This window comes from Palaemon carinicauda, chromosome 7, assembly GCF_036898095.1.
Source record: "Palaemon carinicauda isolate YSFRI2023 chromosome 7, ASM3689809v2, whole genome shotgun sequence".
NCBI classification, from domain to species: Eukaryota; Metazoa; Arthropoda; class Malacostraca; order Decapoda; family Palaemonidae; genus Palaemon; species Palaemon carinicauda.
Genome location: NC_090731.1, coordinates 170,151,927 through 170,173,999, shown reverse-complemented (window position 1 = coordinate 170,173,999; position 22,073 = coordinate 170,151,927). Strand labels below are relative to the sequence as shown.

At 38.3% G+C, this 22,073-nt stretch overlaps 1 protein-coding gene across 1 annotated transcript in view; it reads left to right on the top strand.

Annotated features, from left to right (window-relative positions):
* The window catches only part of LOC137644655 (transient receptor potential cation channel trpm-like), a 97,434-nt gene extending 80,122 nt beyond the window's left edge, over positions 1-17,312 (top strand). Inside the window, 5 exon segments of the mRNA XM_068377606.1 lie at positions 2,707-2,853; positions 5,887-6,088; positions 8,683-8,913; positions 9,981-10,217; positions 15,012-17,312. Coding sequence (XP_068233707.1) covers positions 2,707-2,853; positions 5,887-6,088; positions 8,683-8,913; positions 9,981-10,217; positions 15,012-16,745 — 2,551 coding nt within the window. The 3' untranslated portion in view covers positions 16,746-17,312.
* The last annotated feature ends 4,761 nt before the right edge of the window (positions 17,313-22,073 follow it).

Below are 22,073 nucleotides of genomic sequence, written 5' to 3'. Positions count from 1 at the left end.
GAAACTTTTCTGATGTTCATATAACTTCTCAATTGTTTTCCCCTTGTAAAATTCCTCCCTCTTTAGTTGACTATTGATTCAATCTGGAGGTTGATGTTGACTATCTAGTTGTGGGTACTTTACTTTACTTTACTTTAAGGGCTGCTTGTCTGGTCCTGTACAGCAGGGGATCCCTACTCTCTACAGGACCTCCACGGTCATTGTATGATGTTCATTCGAGAGCATTTAACATTTCACAATGCGTATTGCTCGCTTACTGTTAGATCATCGCTATCGAAGCACTCACTGAATAAGAAAGTCTTCAGTTTTTTTCTTGAAAGCCTCAATATGTCATAGTTCCTTTATCTTTCTGTTTTCTCATCGTGTTAATCAGTGTCAGGCATTTATCTTTACTGCCCATAATCCAGATTGAGTTTATGTTTGCATATTTAATTTATTTAATGCTTTAATAAGGCATGTCTTCTGGAATTGCAATAAATGCTGGTGAGAGTGGTTCACATGACTTTTTGAAAGCGTGTCGGCCACAAGATTGTTTTTTTTTTTTTTTTATTGTTTTTAGGAATATTGCTTGATAAGTTTCTCTTTATGAGCTTTCTGGGATTAATAATTGTTAGCTTCATACACTTTTACTACATTTGCTTTGGGCCAGACTACTACTAGTCTAACCTGCCCTAACTCCTTAAGATTTGCCTAGCGGTTCTAGTGTGCCAGTCAATAGGGTTCTGAAGGTGTACAGCGCTGAGGGAGTAGATCACCTCTGCAAGAGCCTCACACACTTGAGTTACTTTAGGTCTTTCTAATGAGTAACCCTCACTTTCCCATGATCCAGTCTGCTTTATACGATCTCTTGTTTCTGAGATGGAAGACTGGCCTGGCAGTTATTATTATTATTATTATTATTAATATTATTATTATTATTATTATTATTATTATTATTATTATTATTATTACTAGCTAAGCCACAACTCTAGTTGGAAAAGCAGGATGCTATAAGCCCAAGGGCACAACAGGCAAAAATAGCCCAGTTAGGAGAGTAAATAAAGAAGTAAATAAACTATTAAGAGAATTAATGAACAATTAATAAAATATATTTTAAGAACAGTAAAAATATTAAAATAGATCTTTCATATATAAACTATATGGAGAGTCTTATGACAGCCTGTTAAGCATAAAAACATTCACTGCAAGTTTGAACTTTTGAAGATCCACGATTCAACTAACTGATTAGAAACGTCATTTTACAACTTGGTAATGGCTGGAATAAAACTTGTAGAATACTGTGTAGTATTGAGCCTTATGATGGAGAAGGCATGACCTAGTATTAACTGCATACCTAGTATTACGAGTAGGATGGTACTGTCTCGGAAGGTCTGAATGCAAAGAATGGTCATTGTTATGAAAAATGTTATGCAAAATGCATAAGGAGCTCATTGAACGATGGTGCCAGATATTAATATCTAGATCAGGAATAAGAAATTTAATAGACAACAAGTTCTTGTCCAACAAATTAAGATGAGAGTCAGCAGCTGAAGACAAGACAGAAGTGCAATACTCGAAACATGTAAGCACTCATGAGGAACAGGAACCATGTCATACATATATTTTTCTTTTCATACTATTCCAGAGTAACAAGTAACAGATGTGGCTTAAATTTGTTATAAGTTAAACTACTAATTTTCTCAATAAGAGGATCTTGAATCTGTTATACACCACCAGAACCCTTACTGAATGAAACGGTAGAACCACTAGAGCTGATTTAAGAAGTCCGTTTAAGGTTTGAAATATTACTGGTTAGTTCAGAATTACTTCCTTTGATTGAAGTCTTGCTGGCTTTCTGAAGTTCCACAGGAGCTATAAAAGGTAGTTTTTTTTTTAAGTTCCTCACTTTCAAAACTCAATTCATCGAGTGCTGTATTATAGTTCGGTGCTGGTGTGTCATTATTGTATCATCCTCGCTATAATTGATTGATTGATTTGAGGTTTTCTGGCATCCTAACATCTAACATCCCCGCTATAATCAACTAGCCTAGTCTTCTCTGGATTTCCCCCTGAACTAAAAGCAAGTTTCCTTTTGTGCTTTGAACTTTTAATTTGGTCAACAACCATTGAAACATACTATTCCATAAGAGGAATATTTAGGCCTTTGCACTCCTCACAACGGCTATTTTGTATCATAATGTACTGTCCCTGAGGCGAGACACGAAGATAATGCGGATCATGATTGCCCAGAAATAATTCTCTTCGAGAATCTATTCCTCTAGACACACTAAACAACCTAAATTTTATCAATCTGGAGTCGGAGCTTTCATCAAGGCGAAGTCAACACAAAAACTGAAAGACAAAGGCTCTTTGGCTTGAAAGCCGTAATAATGAGAAAAAAGTTATTAGAACTTTTGAAAAGGTCTTTTAAAAGATTAATGCCACTGAGGCAGCCATTACTTTTAATAAATCTATTATTATCATAGTAATGAAAATATAATCCCTTGAATGTTTTTAGGGCTACTCACTGGAATTACATTTTGTACTATGATTTATAAGTTGTACAGCTTGCTTAATATTCATTCATTGGTTTGTATTTGATTTGGCGTAACTTTTATTTGAGCTTTACTAAATTTTTTAAACATTGCTGTTAAAAGTGTATTTTTGCATATTTTAGTTTGTACTGTATTTATGTACATTTTTAATAACTTTTAATTTTCTCTTCAGATTGAAAATTGCGGTATGGTCCGACAAGTTATGGAATGTGTTTGATTTGGTATTCACGGTTTTATTTTTGATTGGTCTTACATTAAGATTACAAGATGAAACTATGGATGCAGGACGAGTGATATACTGTGTTGACATAATATATTGGTTAGTAATTCTTTTGCTGTTATAATGTTAAAATAGTTACTGGAATATGACATATACTCTACAGTTTAGGTTTTCACATATAGTACAGTACATTTATATGAACATATTGTCAGGATATGCCTTTTTGCTTGTTCATACACAAGTAAAATTCTGTTCTTGTACCAAACGTGTTAAACTACTGAACTTTTAATCAACAAGGTCACAAAAAGTAGTTTCCTGTTTGTTACATAATTATATTTATGAATCTGCCGTAATGTTCATATTGCTTCTCCCTCCATAAGCTCATTTTCTCCCCCAAAATTTATTATAAATTTGCCTTTTTTCTTTTCTTTAAAAAGATACATATTCCTATTAAAGTAATGAAACAATCTAGTGGTTAATGGTTAGGGGCCAGCAGTCTCATGTTTTCTGGGTCGACCTGTTAGTGTTTCCGTCACATCGGTGAGGTCATGATTAATGTTTATTGCATTTTAAGATGTTTTCAATCCAGGATTTGTTAGAATTTCTGCACAAAGAAAACACTGTGCTTTAAATAACCATTTTGAGGTGTATGATGTCTCACTGTTCCTCTCAGGAAAATGTTTCAAGTTTAAGGGTTTATGGGACTGGAGAGCCTACATACAGTGGTAAAGCTTCTATGCTGTATGCAGAATGTCTGATGTTTCGATTTTCAGTGACCTAGTAGAGAAAGTAATATTTAGTTCAAGTTGAATTCCAGCAAAGAGATTGAAAGGTAGAAGACCGAATAGACAATCTTGATCCTTATAGTTTTACTGGTTATAATCTCTTAGTGTTTCATTCAGTAAGGTTTCTGAGTGTTCACTGCACTTACAGAGTCGAGTTCCTCTCGTAGAGCCTCAAATTCTTATTTACTTTATATCCCTTCTGCTGTGAAACCCTTTCAGTTCCACATTCATATTCACTTTTTTAGACATTTAGATTGCAAGGCAGAAGGCCTAATAGGTAGTCTGGATCCTTATATTCTTCTCGCTTGCTAAAGTAAATGCTCTTATGCAACATTGTTTTTCATTTGGGAGATGACATTTTATGTTGTCGATTCTCTAACATTTTATTATTGTTGGTGATGTATCAGCTAAAGCTGGTCGATTGCATCACATTCCAAGATGAAAGTGCGTTTTGTTCACTTGCAACCTCGACCACCAGCTCTTCACAGGTTTACATTAGTTGGGTTGACCAAGCAGTTGCACTTGACGGTCCTAACACCCCTTCTGAGCCGCCTTCCTCCACACATAGTTGAAATCTTTCGACCTGTTCTTCAACACCAGGTTTACTATTGAGGGAAAGTGAAGAAGGTTCAAAATCTTCTCCAGTTGCTGCCTGGAAAAAAAATGGCTCAAAACAAAGGATCTTATCCTGCCTAGAATTCTTCGCCGAAATGTTTCACCTTATTCCATTGAAGACCTAACCCCTGAAATACCCTTCTGAGTATTAGTTTTGACTTTGCAAAATTTGTCAGGAAACCCAGCTCCTGCAGAACCTGTACGATCTGAATTGTTTATCCACCCAAATCAGCCAATCATCTAGATAGGCAATGATCTGAACTCCCTGCTGGTGCAGGAGTTTGATCACTAGATTTACCAGCTTGGTAAGCACTCTTGGGGCAATATTGAGGACGAATGGCGTTGCTTTGAACCTGCTCACACCTCTCACGAACCAAACCTCTAGGTAAAGTCGGAATTGGTGGGCAGTAGGGACGTGTCAATACTGTAGATATCTTTTAAATCTATAGTACAGGTCAAAGCCCCTCGGTGTAGTAATTGTCGGACATGTTTGACGGTCATCATTTTGTATTTGTCGCACGTGACTGTTGAGGAGAGACTGGTCAAGGATCACTCTTCTCTCCAGGAAGTATTCCTTCAGTGCACTGAATATTCTGCCCTGGAATTTTAGAAACATGCATATTTCTATGACTCCTTTCTTCAGCATCTTGCTTCCAAAGGAGTCTTGTCCCAGGGTCCTGGCCTGATGAAACTTCTGGCATGGAGGTAGTCTTGTTATTTAAGACCCTTGAGGACTATACTGTGCCCATCGAGAAAAAGTTCACTGATCCCATAAACGACGGAGACGACCCCCAACCTTACACTTCTCTGGTTTACTAGCTCCTCTGTTTCACTTGGATGATCTCCAGTTGCCTCCTCTTGCCCAAAACACCACGTGGCCTCACCTTGGGAGGGATAACCTTGCTGCCCTTGCTCCTCCCTATGAATCCATTGATAAGTGCAAACTATTCTCAATAGTTCATGTAGGGTACATGCAGAACAGTGGAAAATAAGATGCTGTGTGTATGGGGACTTCTATGGCCATAAATGTATGGCACAACATGATTGATATTTTTTTATGCACATTTTTTCATATACAGTAGTTTAAAACCTACAGTATATTTAGACTTCATGTTAGGACCCCATTTCCAGTTTGACATAGATTTATCAAGTCAATACTATGAAAGGCAGTAGTTGGTATTACAGATCATTAAATTTCTCCTGATATTATTTTCTATTCATCCCATTGGCTGCAAAAGTAAAGTTCTTTGTTGAATGTTCTATTTACTCAGAAAATCTAGTAATATTGGCAACTCAAAAAATTATTGTGTCAATGTAATTTCCTGATAAAATAAACATTGAAAAGTGCTATTTAAATTTTTTCCAAGTATAATTATTTGATTGATGTCAACCACTTCATCAATAACTGAATATTGATTTTCCAGTCCATTGAACACAAGAAATTATTCTTTTCGTATGTGAAACAAAAAGTTTATTCAGAACTGGTCTGTTTATCACATAGTTATACTTGTTATAGATTGATTATGTCCGTAAGATTTTTGCTTCATTTCATGGAAAAAAAACCAAGGGAATACCAGAGTTGCCAGCTTGAGTGTTAGAACATGTTAGGAATCTGGATCCTATACTTTTGAGAAAAGTTTACAAACAATAAAGATGTTAGAATTTTGGATTTATGTACTTATTGTCTTATTTGTGCTCACACTTATGTAGCATTCTTTTTTTCTTCCAACAGGTATTTAAGAATTTTAGAAATTTTATCCGCTAATAAATATTTGGGTCCGTTGGTAATGATGATGGGAAAAATGATTAAGAATATGGCATATTTTGTCGTACTCTTACTTGTTGTTCTCATGGCCTTCGGTGTGTGCCGTCAAAGTATCCTTTTTCCAAATGAGGAACCACACTGGAGGTTAGCAAGACACATATTTTACCAGGTAAGGATGGTTTGAACATTTGCTTATAAACATTAACAAGTTATATATACGTAGTAACAGTAACTCTGGACACAGTATTTAATCAATTCTAAATACTTAGAATTATAAGTGACATCTAAGATTTTTTACTAAAGTAATTTCTGAATTGTTGAGTGTAGTTGGAAAAGTGTATGGTAGAGTACTGATTAATAGGATTAAGGATAAAACAGAGAATGCAATCTTGGAAGTACAGGGTGGTTTTAGAAGAGGTAGGGGTTGTATGAATCAGATTTTTACAGTTAGGCAGATATGCGAGAAATATTTAGCAAAAGGTAAGGAGGTGTATGTTGCGTTTATGGATCTGGAGAAAGCATATGATAGAGTTGATAGGGAAGCAATGTGGAATGTGATGAGGTTATATGGAGTTGGTGGAAGGTTGTTGCAAGCAGTGAAAAGTTTCTACAAAGGTAGTAAAGCATGTGTTAGAATAGGAAATGAAGTGAGCGATTGGTTTCCGGTGAGAGTGGGGCTGAGACAGGGATGTGTGATGTCGCCGTGGTTGTTTAACTTGTATGTTGATGGAGTGGTGAGAGAGGTGAATGCTCGAGTGCTTGGACGAGGATTAAAACTGGTAGGCGAGAATGATCATGAATGGGAGGTAAATCAGTTGTTGTTTGCGGATGATACTGTACTGGTAGCAGACACAGAAGAGAAGCTTGACCGACTAGTGACAGAATTTGGAAGGGTGTGTGAGAGAAGGAAGTTGAGAGTTAATGTGGGTAAGAGTAAGGTTATGAGATGTACGAGAAGGGAAGGTGGTGCAAGGTTGAATGTCATGTTGAATGGAGAGTTACTTGAGGAGGTGGATCAGTTTAAGTACTTGGGGTCTGTTGTTGCAGCAAATGGTGGAGTGGAAGCAGATGTACGTCAGAGAGTCAATGAAGGTTGCAAAGTGTTGGGGGCAGTTAAGGGAGTAGTAAAAAATAGAGGGTTGGGCATGAATGTAAAGAGAGTTCTATATGAGAAAGTGATTGTACCAACTGTGATGTATGGATCAGAGTTGTGGGGAATGAAAGTGATGGAGAGACAGAAATTGAATGTGTTTGAGATGAAGTGTCTGAGGAGTATGGCTGGTGTATCTCGAGTAGATAGGGTTAGGAACGAAGTGGTGAGGGTGAGAACGGGTGTAAGAAATGAGTTAGCGGCTAGAGTGGATATGAATGTGTTGAGGTGGTTTGGCCATGTTGAGAGAATGGAAAATGGCTGTCTGCTAAAGAAGGTGATGAATGCAAGAGTTGATGGGAGAAGTACAAGAGGAAGGCCAAGGTTTGGGTGGATGGATGGTGTGAAGAAAGCTCTGGGTGATAGGAGGATAGATGTGAGAGAGGCAAGAGAGCGTGCTAGAAATAGGAATGAATGGCGAGCGATTGTGACGCAGTTCCAGTAGGCCCTGCTGCTTCCTCCGGTGCCTTAGATGACCGCGGAGGTAGCAGCAGTAGTAGGGGACTCAGCAGTATGAAGCTTCATCTGTGGTGGAAATGTGGGAGGTTGGGCTGTGGCACCCTAGCAGTACCAGCTGAACTCGGCTGAGTCCCTGGTTAGGCTGGAGGAACGTAGAGAGTAGAGGTCCCCTTTTTGTTTTGTTTCTTGTTGTTGTCGGCTACCCCCCAAAATTGGGGGAAGTGCCTTTGGTATATGTATGTATGTATGTAATTTCTGAATATTATACTGTACTGTACATGCCACTCGGTTATATGCCACACATGATACTTCTGTAAAGTCGAGCATAAAACTGAAGACTGGGCATACTTATTCATATCCATGTAATACTGTGTGTTTTAATATTTGTGTTTCAGTGAATGCAAACATTTTCTGTCAAGCTGGTCATTGCTTTAGCCGTGCATTTCATTTCAACATTGGTAACCCATTGCACAGTTATACAAAGAAAAAATAAAGAATACAGTATCTCTTAACATAATTGAATGTTAAGATTAATTTGTTTGGCCATAACCAATACTTCAGCTATATTGAAACCAATATTTAAAAATTTGCTTCTTCTTTACTTTCAATAGACTTATGCCTCTAGTAAATTTATGACAGACTTACAGTTAATGGCAACTTCCATTTTCCCGGCCCTTCAGATTATCTATCATATATTCAAATAGCCAGTCTACAAATGATATACAGTATATGGAATGTTTATTTTGATTGATGCAAATCTAGAATGTCAATGGCTGGAATTAGTTCGGATAATAGTTAAATGTGTGTATTCCCTTTTTTGAGTTAATTTCAGCCATTAAGGGATATACTGTACAGTCAATTAATGCTTAATTCTGTATTCAAGCATCTGGGATTAGATGTATCAGTTTCTCAGGTATTATAGTGTATGTGTTTAGGGCTTTTATTATTGAAAAACTTCCCCTCCTCCCCATTCGACTTAAGATTGAAGAATCCATCGGTAGTTGCCATTAACCGATAGATTGTCTCATTACTTTACCATAAGCCTAATTCTATTGAACAGAAAAAAAAGAGAAATTTCTTACAGGATTCTTTTAGTTTTATCAGTAAATGTGAGTATAGAAAAACAAATATTAAAATTCCATTTTTTTTCCCAGCCATATTTCATGTTGTACGGTGAAGTGTTTGCTGACGACATTGACCCTCACTGTGGTGGTGAAGGTGAAATTCCTTGTCATCCGGGTCGCTGGGTCACTCCTACGGTCATGTCGATGTACTTATTAGTCGCTAACATACTGCTCATCAACCTTCTCATAGCTGTATTTAATAACATATTCACTTCAGTCAATGCAATCTCTCATCAAGTATGGATGTTCCAGAGGTTTCAGGTAAGTTATATTCCGTGTGTTTTGATCAATTTTCAATTTTGCATTGTCTTTCTGTGAAATACCTTAAATGCTGGTTTTCATACAAATGTGGAAGGTTCTCAGTAAAGTTGAGAGTGTGATCATTTCCAATTCTACTATTTTACCAGCAGAGATTGGCAAATTGAAAAACAAAATACAGATATTGTTATTACTGTACTGTCACTTGTCAAATAGCAACTCTAGTTGGAAAATATTTTGCTACAAGCTAAAGGGCAAAAACCCAGGGAAAAAAAAAAAAGTTAATGAAGAATAAAATATTTCAGAGAAATAACCAAGATAGAAAATCAGATATATGATAGCAAAGAAAAATACATGAGGTAAAAGTCAATGTTTTTATACAAAAAAAAATTAATTGTAGACTTCTGTATCGCAGAGGCCAGAGATGGTTTGGAATGGAACACTTGCAATAACTGAGGGATCACTGTAGATTGAATTATGATAACTGCCACTCAAGCCTTTGACCTTATTACAACCTAACAAACTTAATTTTGATAGTCATGCGCTTATTAAGAACCTTGGATGAGGCTATTCCACTGAAATGGATAGGGGAGAGGTTTTTGTACTTTGAGATGTTAACATCAATAGAGCAATGGGAAAAGTTAGCTGTAATACAGCAATGTGTAATGGATCATTAAAGCTAACCTTTTCCCTTTTTGATAACTAATATACAATAAAATTTCTACTTTTCTAAGTCATCTTACTAGTTGCCATAGTCTTCATTCTTGATGCCAGTCTGTCAGTAAAATATCAGATTTACAAAAAAAAAAAAAAAAACCTTTAAACTACATGCATTTGCTTTACTAGTGAAACTTAGATATATGAACTATAAAGCCTTTAGAATATTTTTATTATAAGTTTTTTTACTACCACATTAGCCCAAAAAATTAACTGTTTAAGTTGAAGCTATTAGGTAGAATTTCATATTTTACTTGAATAATCAAAGAAGAATTGAAATAAAACATTCATGCTATAAATATATTTTATTTTTCTACTAGTACTATTGTATAACATGAAGATTATTTTTTCAGGTTGTAATGGAATTCGAAAGTAAACCTGTGTTTCCACCTCCTCTCATCGTTTTCTCTCATATATATCGTATAGTTAAATATGGTTGTAGAAGATGGAAAGGAAAGCCTTTCTTTTATGATAATGGCTTGAAGCTCTTTCTGGATGTTGAAAGTTTAGAGCGGGTCCATGACTTTGAAGAAGAGTGTATGAATGGATTCAATAGAGAAAAGGAACTCAAAGAACAGATGAGCACTGAAGTAAGTACACATAATCTTTACGTAGCTTTAAATTGTTTAGTATGGTTTTAGGATATAAAGGTCATACCTTGTTTGAAAAATGGAATAATTGGATAATAAAATTTGCTATTTCCATACTCACGTGATGTTATGAGTTTTGTCTGAAAGCTCGGTCGTGTTGACTTTTACCCCCTAAAACTTTTAACACTTTTACCCCCAGGCTCTTTGGAAATTTCCAACCCTTAACCCCCAGGGTGTTATTTTTTTCCCAACACATTTTGTAGTATATTTTCTTTGAATTGCTCTAACAGCCTTAATTTTTGTCATAGAGAGGTCAGGTTGGTCTCATTCTCTTGGAAAATGCCTGAATTTTCTCAAAAAATTATCAAAAATATGAAAAAAAAAATTTTATAGCATTTTTTTGCGAGGACGTACCGGTACGTCCATGGGGGTAAAGGGATGGCTTTTGTGAAACGTACCAGTACGTCCTTTGGGGGTAAAAGGGTTAAGATTCCCCATTTTCTTCCATTTCAATAAACTTATGTCTCTAGTAAAGTAAAGAGGCAGTCTAGTGGTTAATGGTAATAACCAGTGGCTTGGACAAGCCATGCCGTCTATGTCTTCAGCCTTGAAAATGAAACTATTCCCAATTCTCTTGACACAACAAGACAGTGGGGAGGAGGGTGGGCACATTCATGAACATTAGGTGAGTATAGAAATTAAAGTAGCACCCCTGATATTCATATTGCTAACTCGCATACTGATGGAGATGGACCGCCAGTGAAGGAGAGAGAGAGACAAGTCATTTAAAGTTTTAAAAATAATAGAAAAAATTAACATTCGAGACTCGCCTATAGTCTAGATTATTGGTAATTAACCATCTCAAAATAGATTTTGAAATACAGGACTCCAGATTATTAAAAAAAAAAAAAAAAATAATTAATTAAATCATCGTCCTTAATAGAGGTATGACTTCAATGGAAATGAAATGGCTGCTTAAGGGGCACAACTCGACTCAATTAAAACAATGTTATTTTGGGGTGACTTCAAACTCCTACCTTTTTGTTTCTCAGTCAATTTTTCTTTTAAAATCCAATTGGTAGAGAATTCTAATGCTCTATATGTCATGTATTTGAAACTTCCTTCGATTTTTATTTTTTAAGTATTATTTTTTCAATGTATTAGAAGTCACTTTCAAGGATTTTTCATTTGGGTGGTTTTTGTTTTTACAATATGTGAATATATTGATGGCAGGTTATAAAATTCCCTCTCTTTTCATGTTTGAATAACAAAAATCAATGATTATGCAAAAAGATTTCCTCCAAAAATTTTGTTTTGAGAAATCGAGCTTCAAAACTTTTTTATTTTGTAGAGATTGCTTAAATATACTTTAGTATACATAAGTACGTACTTTTAGCGGTAATTTTCCTCAATACTGGAGATCATAAGGACATAATCATCATATTTCAGGGTTATTTATCAAACAGTGGTGAGCCCTTTCCTCAAATCCAGAAATATATATGTTAAATGTACCAAATTCTCACAGGAGAAAAACATTATTAGCATACTGTAACATATTCTCATCTCCGTACATTCTGGGCAAATTTTATGGTTTAGGTATATTTAGTTATCATCTCTGACACTTTTGCATCTTTCAGCATAACCATAACAATAATTTTAAACATACAAACGACCGGACAAAGAAATCTGATGAATATAACTTACTAGGGAACGCTAACTAATGTTTTCCCCTAAAAATCTTGAAGAAAAAAGTAAATACATAGGTACCCAAGTCAGAAAAGGGTTGTGTAAATAATAAAAAAAGTAAGTTTAGCAATAAAACTAATCATTTTCATTAATAAAACTATTTGAAACATGAAATATAGAGTTTCTGCCAGTCAAAATTGCAATAGTCAGAATTTCCAAAATTTCAATTGGAGGTCAGGAATCGTGCCCCTTAAACTTTTAACAAGGTAATTATAATTGCTGGAAAGTTAAGGGTAGCCCCTGCCCACGTCACAGGTAGAGCAGCCCTCACTTCGAATTCAGCCATGGTTCAGTACACACATACTTTGATGCTGCCTCTAACTTTGCTATTTTCAATTTTATTTATCTTTGCAGATTGTCTTTGCTGTTTTTCTGTTTACGGAGACTCAATGAGTAGACATGCAGCTGTACCCTAGGAAATCTGACTGAAAATACGGCAGGTTTATCAGGTGGCCTTGTGGGAATCCCCATCAACTTTGTCTCTTTTGCAGGGGACATGACTACTTGCAGTAATCCTCATGACAAGCACAGGGTGTGACCTCCTCTGTAGTGAGCCGGTTTTATGAAAAATAGTGTTCTAAGAGAGATTCGTCAGTGTCAGACTTGACAACGCTCTGTTGCTATGCGAGCACAGAAGTTAGAAGCCCATTGTGTCTCCTTTCCACTTGGGCCGGGTCATAAGGAGGAATTCATAAGACCGGGAGAGACCCCACACTGCCTTTGGAGCATGCTTTGAAGGAAGTACAAATATCCCCTTCCCCCAGTGAAGGTAATACACCCTTGCCTTATGATAAAATTTGCAAGCACCTTGACCTGTAGCAGTTGTGGCCTTCTTTGTATATTGATAACATCCCTTGGCAGAAAAGCTTATGGAGTTGTTGGCTGATGCTAGGACCTTGATACTTCCCTTCCTGCACCCTCCTCTTTGGCAGTTCCACCTATGTGGCAAGCATCGATGAGTCCTCGCCTGGTTTTGGGGAGGATCCTGTGATATCTCCCACTGCAATTTCGTCGCAGCCAGCCCGGAATTCCTTGACTCTGTGAAATGTGGTCAGGTTGAACTGAAGTGTCTCCCTCCACACCTGTGTCTTCTATCATGCCTGCTGCTGCCACAAAGAAGAGGTCACTTGAAGCCCAGGGTTTGTATGGGAGAAGTTATGCTGTACCGAAACTAATCCAGCTATCAGTACACAATCTTGCATGGAACCGAATACACACACTGCTGATTGATACATTGGGTGGCACACTTGTTCCCTTTATTTTTCAAGACATTCATGTGACTCCTCAGTTTTGTTGATGAAATAAATAGTTCACTATGCTGAAAAACTTCAACTTCATACGACAAAAAGTCTTCAACTTCTTAACCATAACTTTTGAGATGTTTCTTCAATTGATATTTTCCTGTATCTCCAAAGAGCGAGAGAGAGATCTTCGAAGATGACAAACCCAAAGAAGCCTTCCCATGGTGGAGTAGGAACCTCTGATTACCTCGCTTAGTTGAGCAACAAAAGGTTCTTTCAAGCATGTGAGGCAGAGAAGTAGATTGTGGTACTCTTTGTAGTTAACCATCTCTGCGTCCTTTTTCCCATCGTGGTTAATCACTGCAAGACTTGTCGCCACTCGCACGGTCTCCACACACTCCATCACTGTGCTTCTACTTCTCAAGACCACGATTCCATTCTCTCTTTAAAGTTTGGATCATTGGTCACCTATTCCATCCCGTTGACATCATTCATTGCAATGAGACCTTCCAACCTCCAAAGTCTTGTCTACATCACAAGATTTTTCTTCCAGACATTACCAGTTTGTGATTTGAGATCCTTCAAAGCGACACTCTTGACCCTTCAGTCAGCGAACCAGTGGGCCAATTTGGTTCTAAAGGTAAGGGATGCAGTCGCCTCCCCCCTTCACTTGTAAGGTGGAGTAAAAGAAGGCACGGGCCCTAAAGAATGCCCCCAGTTCTGGAGTCTACAGCCCTCTTCCAAAAGTCAGAATTTCCTCTTCCAGCTACCATGAGAAGGGTGATACCTGTTGAACCATTGGGCAACACAATAGTGACACAGAGCTTTGAGTTAGGTGGTGGGAGTTCTCTCAAGGATGAGTATCGCCCTCCCCCCACTCGCACTCTAATCGTGTTCCTGTCCTACCCTCTGGAATTGCTGAAAGCTCTGATGCTTACAGCAGAGGTGAAATCATTGCTCAAAATTGCTTCAAACAGTTCTCAAGGCTAATACAGTCGGCTTTTCCTGGTGGAAAAATCGACCAGGGAATCAAGCTCAGTCATCAACCTCACCTCATAACAAATTTGTTGTACAAACTAAGTTTAAAATGCAGACATCAAGTGAGGTAATTGCCGCTATCAGAAAAGAAGACCATACTTTCTGTTGACCTCAGGGGTATAGATGAAATCACTTATAAATTTTCAGAAATGACCTGCAAATTGGTCAACTCTATAGAAGGAAAAGGGACATTCTGGTTGAGGCATTGTATGTCTGAATTCAGTTATTGTTAGATCCATAGTAATGAATTCTAAGGACCTTAGGAGCTCCTTTGGCTGTTTGCACTGGTAAACGGTCTGTTGAAAAAAAATATACATTTATATACAATTATTGTAGTTATGTGATGAAAGAAAATAAAATTATTTCATATCTTTAACGCATTCATAATTTAGCAATAATAATTATTCAGTGCTAAGAATCAGAATTTGTTCCGATTCATTATTTCCTCTTTTAGGCTACATTCTGGGTTGCTTTTGTAACCAAGTAGCAATTGGTAGAACATTGGGTAATGATTTAAGGAATTCCAATGTACACTGGATTTGTGAATTGTAACAGTGGGGAGCATGGATTTGTTATTTGTGTGACGTGCCCTCATAGACTCTTTACCAAGAACTCTCGGTTGATAGTAAATTGGTGGTTATGAATCTATGATAATACATCCTGTGTTATTAGCTTTAGGTAATCTGAAAATCCAAAAGCTTCTTTAAATGAGGTTGATTTATGGTTTTCTATTAAGTTATTATTTTGCTAACATTCTTATTTTTTGCAGGAACGTGTACGTGTCATGGCTGAACGAACAGAAGGTATAATGCAAAAAATAGAAGACATGCAAAATAAGTTTATTGCTGCAATGAGTTCCTTCAACAACTTGGACTTCCATGTAAAACGTCTTGAAGAAACTGTTGAACAAACTAAAAATAGTTATGCGGTTGTTCATAGATTTATGCTTGGTCATGTAGGAAGAAAAGGTAGTTCACGCTCAGGATCTGCAACCCCAAGATCTGATGGGGGTGAGACACCAAGATCCCTCTCTCAAACCAGTCTTCATCAGCTGCTTGAAGAGACAGCAAGACAAATGAGGAAGAGACCAGACCCAGACCCAGAGCCTGAAACGAGTGATAAAGAAATGAGCGACACTACTGATGCCGAGTTTGAGGGTAGCACCAGTCGTAAACCACACAAACCTACCTCAATTGAATTGGAGATGGAGAAATCGTTTAAATCTTCAATGTCTCCACATCAAATGGAAGACTTTGAACTAGAGTCTGCTATGGCATCTAATCAAGCAAGAGCAGCTAAAAGCAGGTCTCGTCCAGCAAAAACTAGGTTAGATTCCGAGTCGGGAAGCTCTCTTGGACGCGCATCAAGAGAACGTAAGCTTTCTGGGGGAAGAAAGAGCAGCATCCGTAAGTCCAGGAAAGGATCAGATGAAAACAAACCTTTCAGTCCATCACGTGTTTGCTTCGTGGAAGCCCAGATTGCTGGTGATGACTCAGATTCTGGAGATCCAGTTGAAAGACACTTGGAACAAGAAGATACTCAATTAAGATATCGCAGAAGTATGTCTCCTCCAGACGAAACAATACATGCTTCGGGTAGTTATGAAAGGAGTCATTCTTCGGTTTCAAGTAGGCCCAGAATACAAGTCATTCCACCGTCTTCACCACCACCCATGTTCACCTTCACGAGCGAGTACACAAGCCTTGCAGATGAACTTGAAACTGTATGTATGGCAAGGTTGACTCCACCTTGTTCACCCTTAGATTATAATCGAAGAGTTGAACCACAAATGCGGCGGCGATTTTTCTCTGAATCTGCTGGTATATCCATTACTATTAGCTCTAATCCACTTAAAGATGCAGAGGAAGCAGACTACCAACTTATGGAAGGATTGATACAAAGAAGAATGCACAGGGACTCTGAAAACTTAGCGGTTTCACTTGAAGATCTTTGTTCTATAAGAACAGACTGCTCAGACACTGAAGATGGTGCAATACAGGCAGCCGCAGCAAAAGGTAGAAGAGGTTCTCGAATTTTAGGGTTAAGAAAAAGGCACAGCACCACAAGCATAGACAGAAATACATCCGAGAGGCTTTCTGTACCCCCTTCTTTTCAGTATAATTCTTCTCAAATGATATCGCCAACTAATATTCATGTTTCCCTGATATGTGATGGTAATAATCGTTTAGTTGCATCACAACCAGTTACTCCTAGTACCCGAAGATATTCTCTACAAAGAGATGTTCACCATCAGTGGTCTTCCTCAAGTGCAATACCAGTAACTGGGGGAGGGCTGACACCAGCAGCTTCACCCCGTCCAAGTTCCCCAGCAAGTGATCAGCAACAATTTCAAAATCCAAAAGGAAGTACAGAAGTTCCAGAGAACACAGATCTCGCCACAAATCCTCAGAATTCTCAACCAAACATGTTGACTCTTCAGGTGCCAAGTATTGAAGAGACTGAGGCTAGACCTCGAGATATCATAACTGAAACTGAATGTTAGGAGCATTAAAGTATTTACCAATATTAAACTACAGTAGGTGATCCAAAATATCTATTTATTAAACCAAGAAAATTTTAATAGGAAAATTTTATATATAATCGATTCATCAGCGAAGTATTATATAATACTGTATAGAAAGTTTTGAAAATGTATATAGTTTTAGATGAAATTAAAATGTTAATCTTTTTATTGTTTTTATTTATTTATTACTTGCGTTAAAATTTCATGACAAATGCAATACAAATTGGAATTGTAAATATTTTACACGAGTTATATTCTGTGCCATATTTGTTGTGTTTAAAATTGAAATTGTTGATGAAAACAAGTGTTTCTTTAACCTCCAGTTAATGCTAAGTTGTTTAAGGTGCAGGAAATATTGAAACATTGTATGTACAGTACATGATTTAAAGCACTTGTAAATTCATTTCCTGGCGATAGCATGGGTTAATATTAAACGACCGAAACATGATTCAACTAATTAACTTAAAACTCAAAGATTTATCTAATATACTGCAGGTACTCTGTGTTCCACAATAACCATTTGCTACAGGTATGCCACAATACTAACAAACAAAGTTTTAAAGTAATTTGTATTTTTCCAAGCTATATACTGTAAACCTGATTCCTTTAAATAGGGATGTTGTTTTCAGCACGAGCTAGACAGCCGTTGCAGTCGTTTAACGAGGTAATTGACGAAAGCTCTTCACTTATAATAATCATTCAGTTCAGGACTGAGAGGGGTGGTTGAGGTGGAAAGTTTAACTTAAAAGATTCACGTTTGTATAGCTAGGTAAAATACAAATTACTTTTAAAATTTGTTATTTGTTCCAAAGTGTATGCAAACCTTTCGTCCTTCAAGATACAAGACTTGCTGACTGGTGGGTCAGAGGTCAACCTAGAATCAAACTGGTTTATTTATTTTTCCTCCCTGGTAACGTTAATCTAATTGGTCCTGTACGGAAGTGAAGAAATAGGCACGTGGTCAAAGAAGTAATCCCTTCCCTCAAAGGGAATAACAGTTTGGAATAATATATGCAGCTTATGATGATCAACAGGGTGGTATATATTCCACCATCCTTCCCCAAGTTTAGGGAGGATGGGGGAGAACTTCTGTGTCCTAAATAATGGAACTCATAAGAGTACAAGTATTTTTCCCTCCAGTGGACAGAGTGGAGGGATGGCCGGGCCTTTGAGAGAAGGTACCTCTGCCGCCTTCTCTTGGTCTTCCACTGCATAAAAGTGAGCAATGATAGCATCGATTGTGCCATACTCGAAACTCGCTCTACCTAAGTATCACAAGTTAAGGGAGGAGGATGAGTCCGATGCCCAGGCAGAAAGGGAGATGCTAGGGCTAAAGCTACTCCATCACCGGGGGACAAAACAGTCTACAGAGTCATACACTCCTATCTCACCTGGCTACTGGGATGGCTGGAACATAAGGCCATACCCCCTTATCCCTCTGGTTACTGGTGTAGCCGAGGACTGAAGCTGTGGCCCCGGGGGTAATGAAATCGGGTGACATTAGTCCCACCTGGATAGCATGGGGGCTGATATCAGTCCCCGCAGTGGGGAACCGGTACTGTGGCCTAAGGGGCCTCAGCATTGGACCATGACCCTCGAGGTGCCGAAACATAGCGTTGTACACACCCCCCTGCCACTCCGGTGGACCAAGCCACTGGATCGTGACACAGGGTTAGGTCCCCTGCCCCGTACTTTTGTGCCGAAATGCAGAGCCTTACACACCTGTCCCACCTAGCTACCTGGGGACCTAAATTGCAGGCCTAGGGGGTCAAGGGACAGGGCTGTGGCTGTTCCCACACAGCTGGAAACCACTTGGGTGCCATCCAACCCCAAAAAGAGTGGTGGTGTCAAAGAGACATCGACTTACGATTACGGCGGACTGGACTACTTCGACCTCTTCCTCTACTAACTATTCTTAGAAGTGTGCACAGAGTCGGAAGTCGAAGAGGAAGAAGATCCCCGCCCTTCTTCATCTTCCCAACCTTCACCTGTCTTTGTAAGCAGACCTTTTGAGGTCTGACTGACTAACGACAATGCTCCCCAAAGGGAAGAAACCACAGAGGTTGCTCCAAAACACTAGAGAACAATTTCACGAGGGAGATGTAGGTACATTCACAGAGTTAAGTGGACCCTCAGACACAAGGAGTGACCGGGTTAGGGGAGATGTACGGGGAAACCATCCCTGGCACTGGAGGCAACACATCCTTTTGGCCTTGGGACTGCCCTACTCCCAGGGAGGGGGAACCACTGTTCACATCAAAGGAGTCACCGACAACAAGGGAACACTGATCATGCCTTTCATCACTGGCATCACCAAGGGAGACACTGGCACTGAGGAGCCTACCTGAAAGACCTATGGAGGCCCAAGCCTTCCTTATGTCAAACTATTCTTCTGCGGTATGTACAAATAAATTGAGATGTCCCTCCAACCTCTGATGGAGTGCAGGGAACACTGGAGAAATCCTACACGTCACCCGAACCTGAAAAGCCTGTTGATGTAGCTCCTAGGGCTCCTTGCTCCTACTGCACACTCTCCAGTGACCGAGCCAGGGGTGTAAGCGCAGGAGCAGCATTAGCAGATGCGCTCAATGAATAAAAGAAAGATGCAAAGCTCTCTTTCTCCCACTCAAAGCATATGCCTGTCACCACATAAGAGGCCACGACCTACACAGGGATGATTGTGAACAATCATGCCTCTAGTAAGAAGCACAGTGAGTGTGTAGATCTACAATAAACCAGATGTGAAGTCTATCGTTTCTTGCATGTCAGAATCTTCTTTCCACAACTATAGCAATCGACAGCCAACATTCACTTCTTGAAAGAAAAAGAAAGTGAAAAGTTTGATTGAGAGAGCGGTTGCTTGCTTGTACAAGCGTTGGAACAAATATGAAAAAAGTGGTTTCTCATAAGAGCTTACTCCAGCGAGCACAGGGATTATTGGAATCCAGGCTACCAGCTCAGTCTTCTACCTCAGAACCCAGTGGTTGAAGTACGTAGTCAGAATACGCACTACCGAGGGTTTCCCAGTACAGTATTGGGCCCTGAAGTAATTAGCGAGTGGGAGGCTCTTAGAGAGGCAATTGACTCTGTCTTGCACTATGCACTATTAGAACCCTTACTAAAACCACTAGCAAGAATTGGGCCAGGGTTCAAAACAAGATTAGGCTAGAACCTTTGCCAGAAGACTTGCTGGCCTTCTTGGATTTAACTACAATAGCCAAAGATGATGAGAGATTATGAAGGTCATTACTATCAATGCCTTTAAGTTCAATAATCGCTGGATTGGCATTATCATCATCTGTAATCAACTAGGCTAGTCTTCTCTAGATTTTCCCTGGGAGTAAACGATAGTTTTCTTTTATGTCTGGAACTCTTAAAATGGTCAACAACCATTTAAACATACTTTTCCATAACACGAACAATAAGACCTTTGCATTCCTCACAAACATTATTGAAATAACAATATTGCTTCTGACACGAGACACAAAGAGTACAAGGATCATGATTGCCCAAAAGTAATTCCTTTGAAAAATCTACACAGAAATTACTAACAAATCCAAAAGATTACCTTTATAATCACTAATAACCAAAATAACACTTTATAATACCGTTACAATCTAGAGCGAGGTAAACACAGTGTCAACTTATCAAGCACAAATCAACAAGAAGACTGAAATGCAAAGCATATATGGTGTACCCACACAAATGTTATGACCATTTACGGCTAGATTGTCTTGATACTGTACTAGAAGCTTGCGACCATTGAAAGGATTTTTTGGGTAAATGTTGATATAAGCCAAGCTTCCAGAGTGAAGTAATATGAATATTAGGGGTATTTTATAAAAACAAAAGAAAAAATCAATACAACCTGTTAACATGTATAATATAGTAACTGTAATGATAAAACTATGGTAAGGACCAAGAGGTAGGGGTGGGGTATGGGAGCTCATCATGGGCTACACCTCAAAGATATAAGCCCTATGACCTGGAGGGAAGATTCATCAAAATAATGTGCATGTACTAATTCAGTGCTGATTTAAATTCTGAAATTTCTGAACTCTTATTCTGTACCTTCAAGTGCATATGTACCTACATGTTGCAGTCTACAGTTAAAAACTTGTTATTGACTAATACTCGGACATGTGAATTTGTAGAGCTTACTGTCTAATGTGAACTATAACTAAAAAAAAATTAGAATACCCTGTCTCTACTAGATATCTGAATACTGTACTGTAAAGGAAAACAATCTTACCTTGAAAAAGTGGAATAGATGAAATATATGGACTGGTTTTGTTTGGAAAGGTGAGTTACTGTGCTGGGGAAAGGTAGTGGAAGATGGTGGTTATCGCTTACAGCTCCAACATGACAAACAAAACGTTACATGCTGCAGTTATATATCCAATGCCTGACACAATGTTGAATTTTGCACTTACTATATTTAAAATTATGGATACAGACATTTATATTCTTTAAAGTTTGCATGTTGGTGTACAGTATATCTGTACATACTTGATATACGCAAAACAATAACAAGAGTGCAAGTACCCAGTTACCTTAACCCTTTTACCCCCAGGCTATTTGGAAATTTCCAATCCTTAACCCCCAGAGGGTTATTTTTTTCCCAGCACATTTTGCAGTATATTTTTTTTAAATTGCTCTAACAGCCTTAATTTTTGTCATAAAGACGTCAGGTTGGTCTCATTCTCTTGGAAAATGTCTGAAGTTTCTCAAAAAATTATCAAAAATATGAAAAAAAAAAATTTTATAGCATTTTTTTGCAAGGACGTACCGGTACGTCCATGGGGGTTAAGGGATGGCTTTTGTGAAACGTACCAGTATGTCCTTTGGGGTAAAAGGGTTAATTTACATCCACTTTTTACTTTCATCTAATGATCTAGAACCTAACAATGTTTCAGGTCAAGGACAATCTATTTCTAATCTATCAATGTGCTATAATCAAAAGCCTTCACCAATTACCAATATTTCTTTTTTAATCACCCCTATCAAGTTTGTGAATGTTTACCTAAGTACATACATACATACATATACCAAAGGCACTTCCCCCAATTTTGGGGGGTAGCCGACAACAACAAGAAACAAAACAAAAAGGGGACCTCTACTCTCTACGTTCCTCCAGCCTAACCAGGGACTCAGCCGAGTTCAGCTGGTACTGCTAGGGTGCCACAGCCCAACCTCCCACATTATCCACCACAGATGAAGCTTCATACTGCTGAGTCCCCTACTGCTGCTACCTAAGTGGTCTGGCTAAAATATACGTCAGTAATAATTCTACAAATCAAAACTACA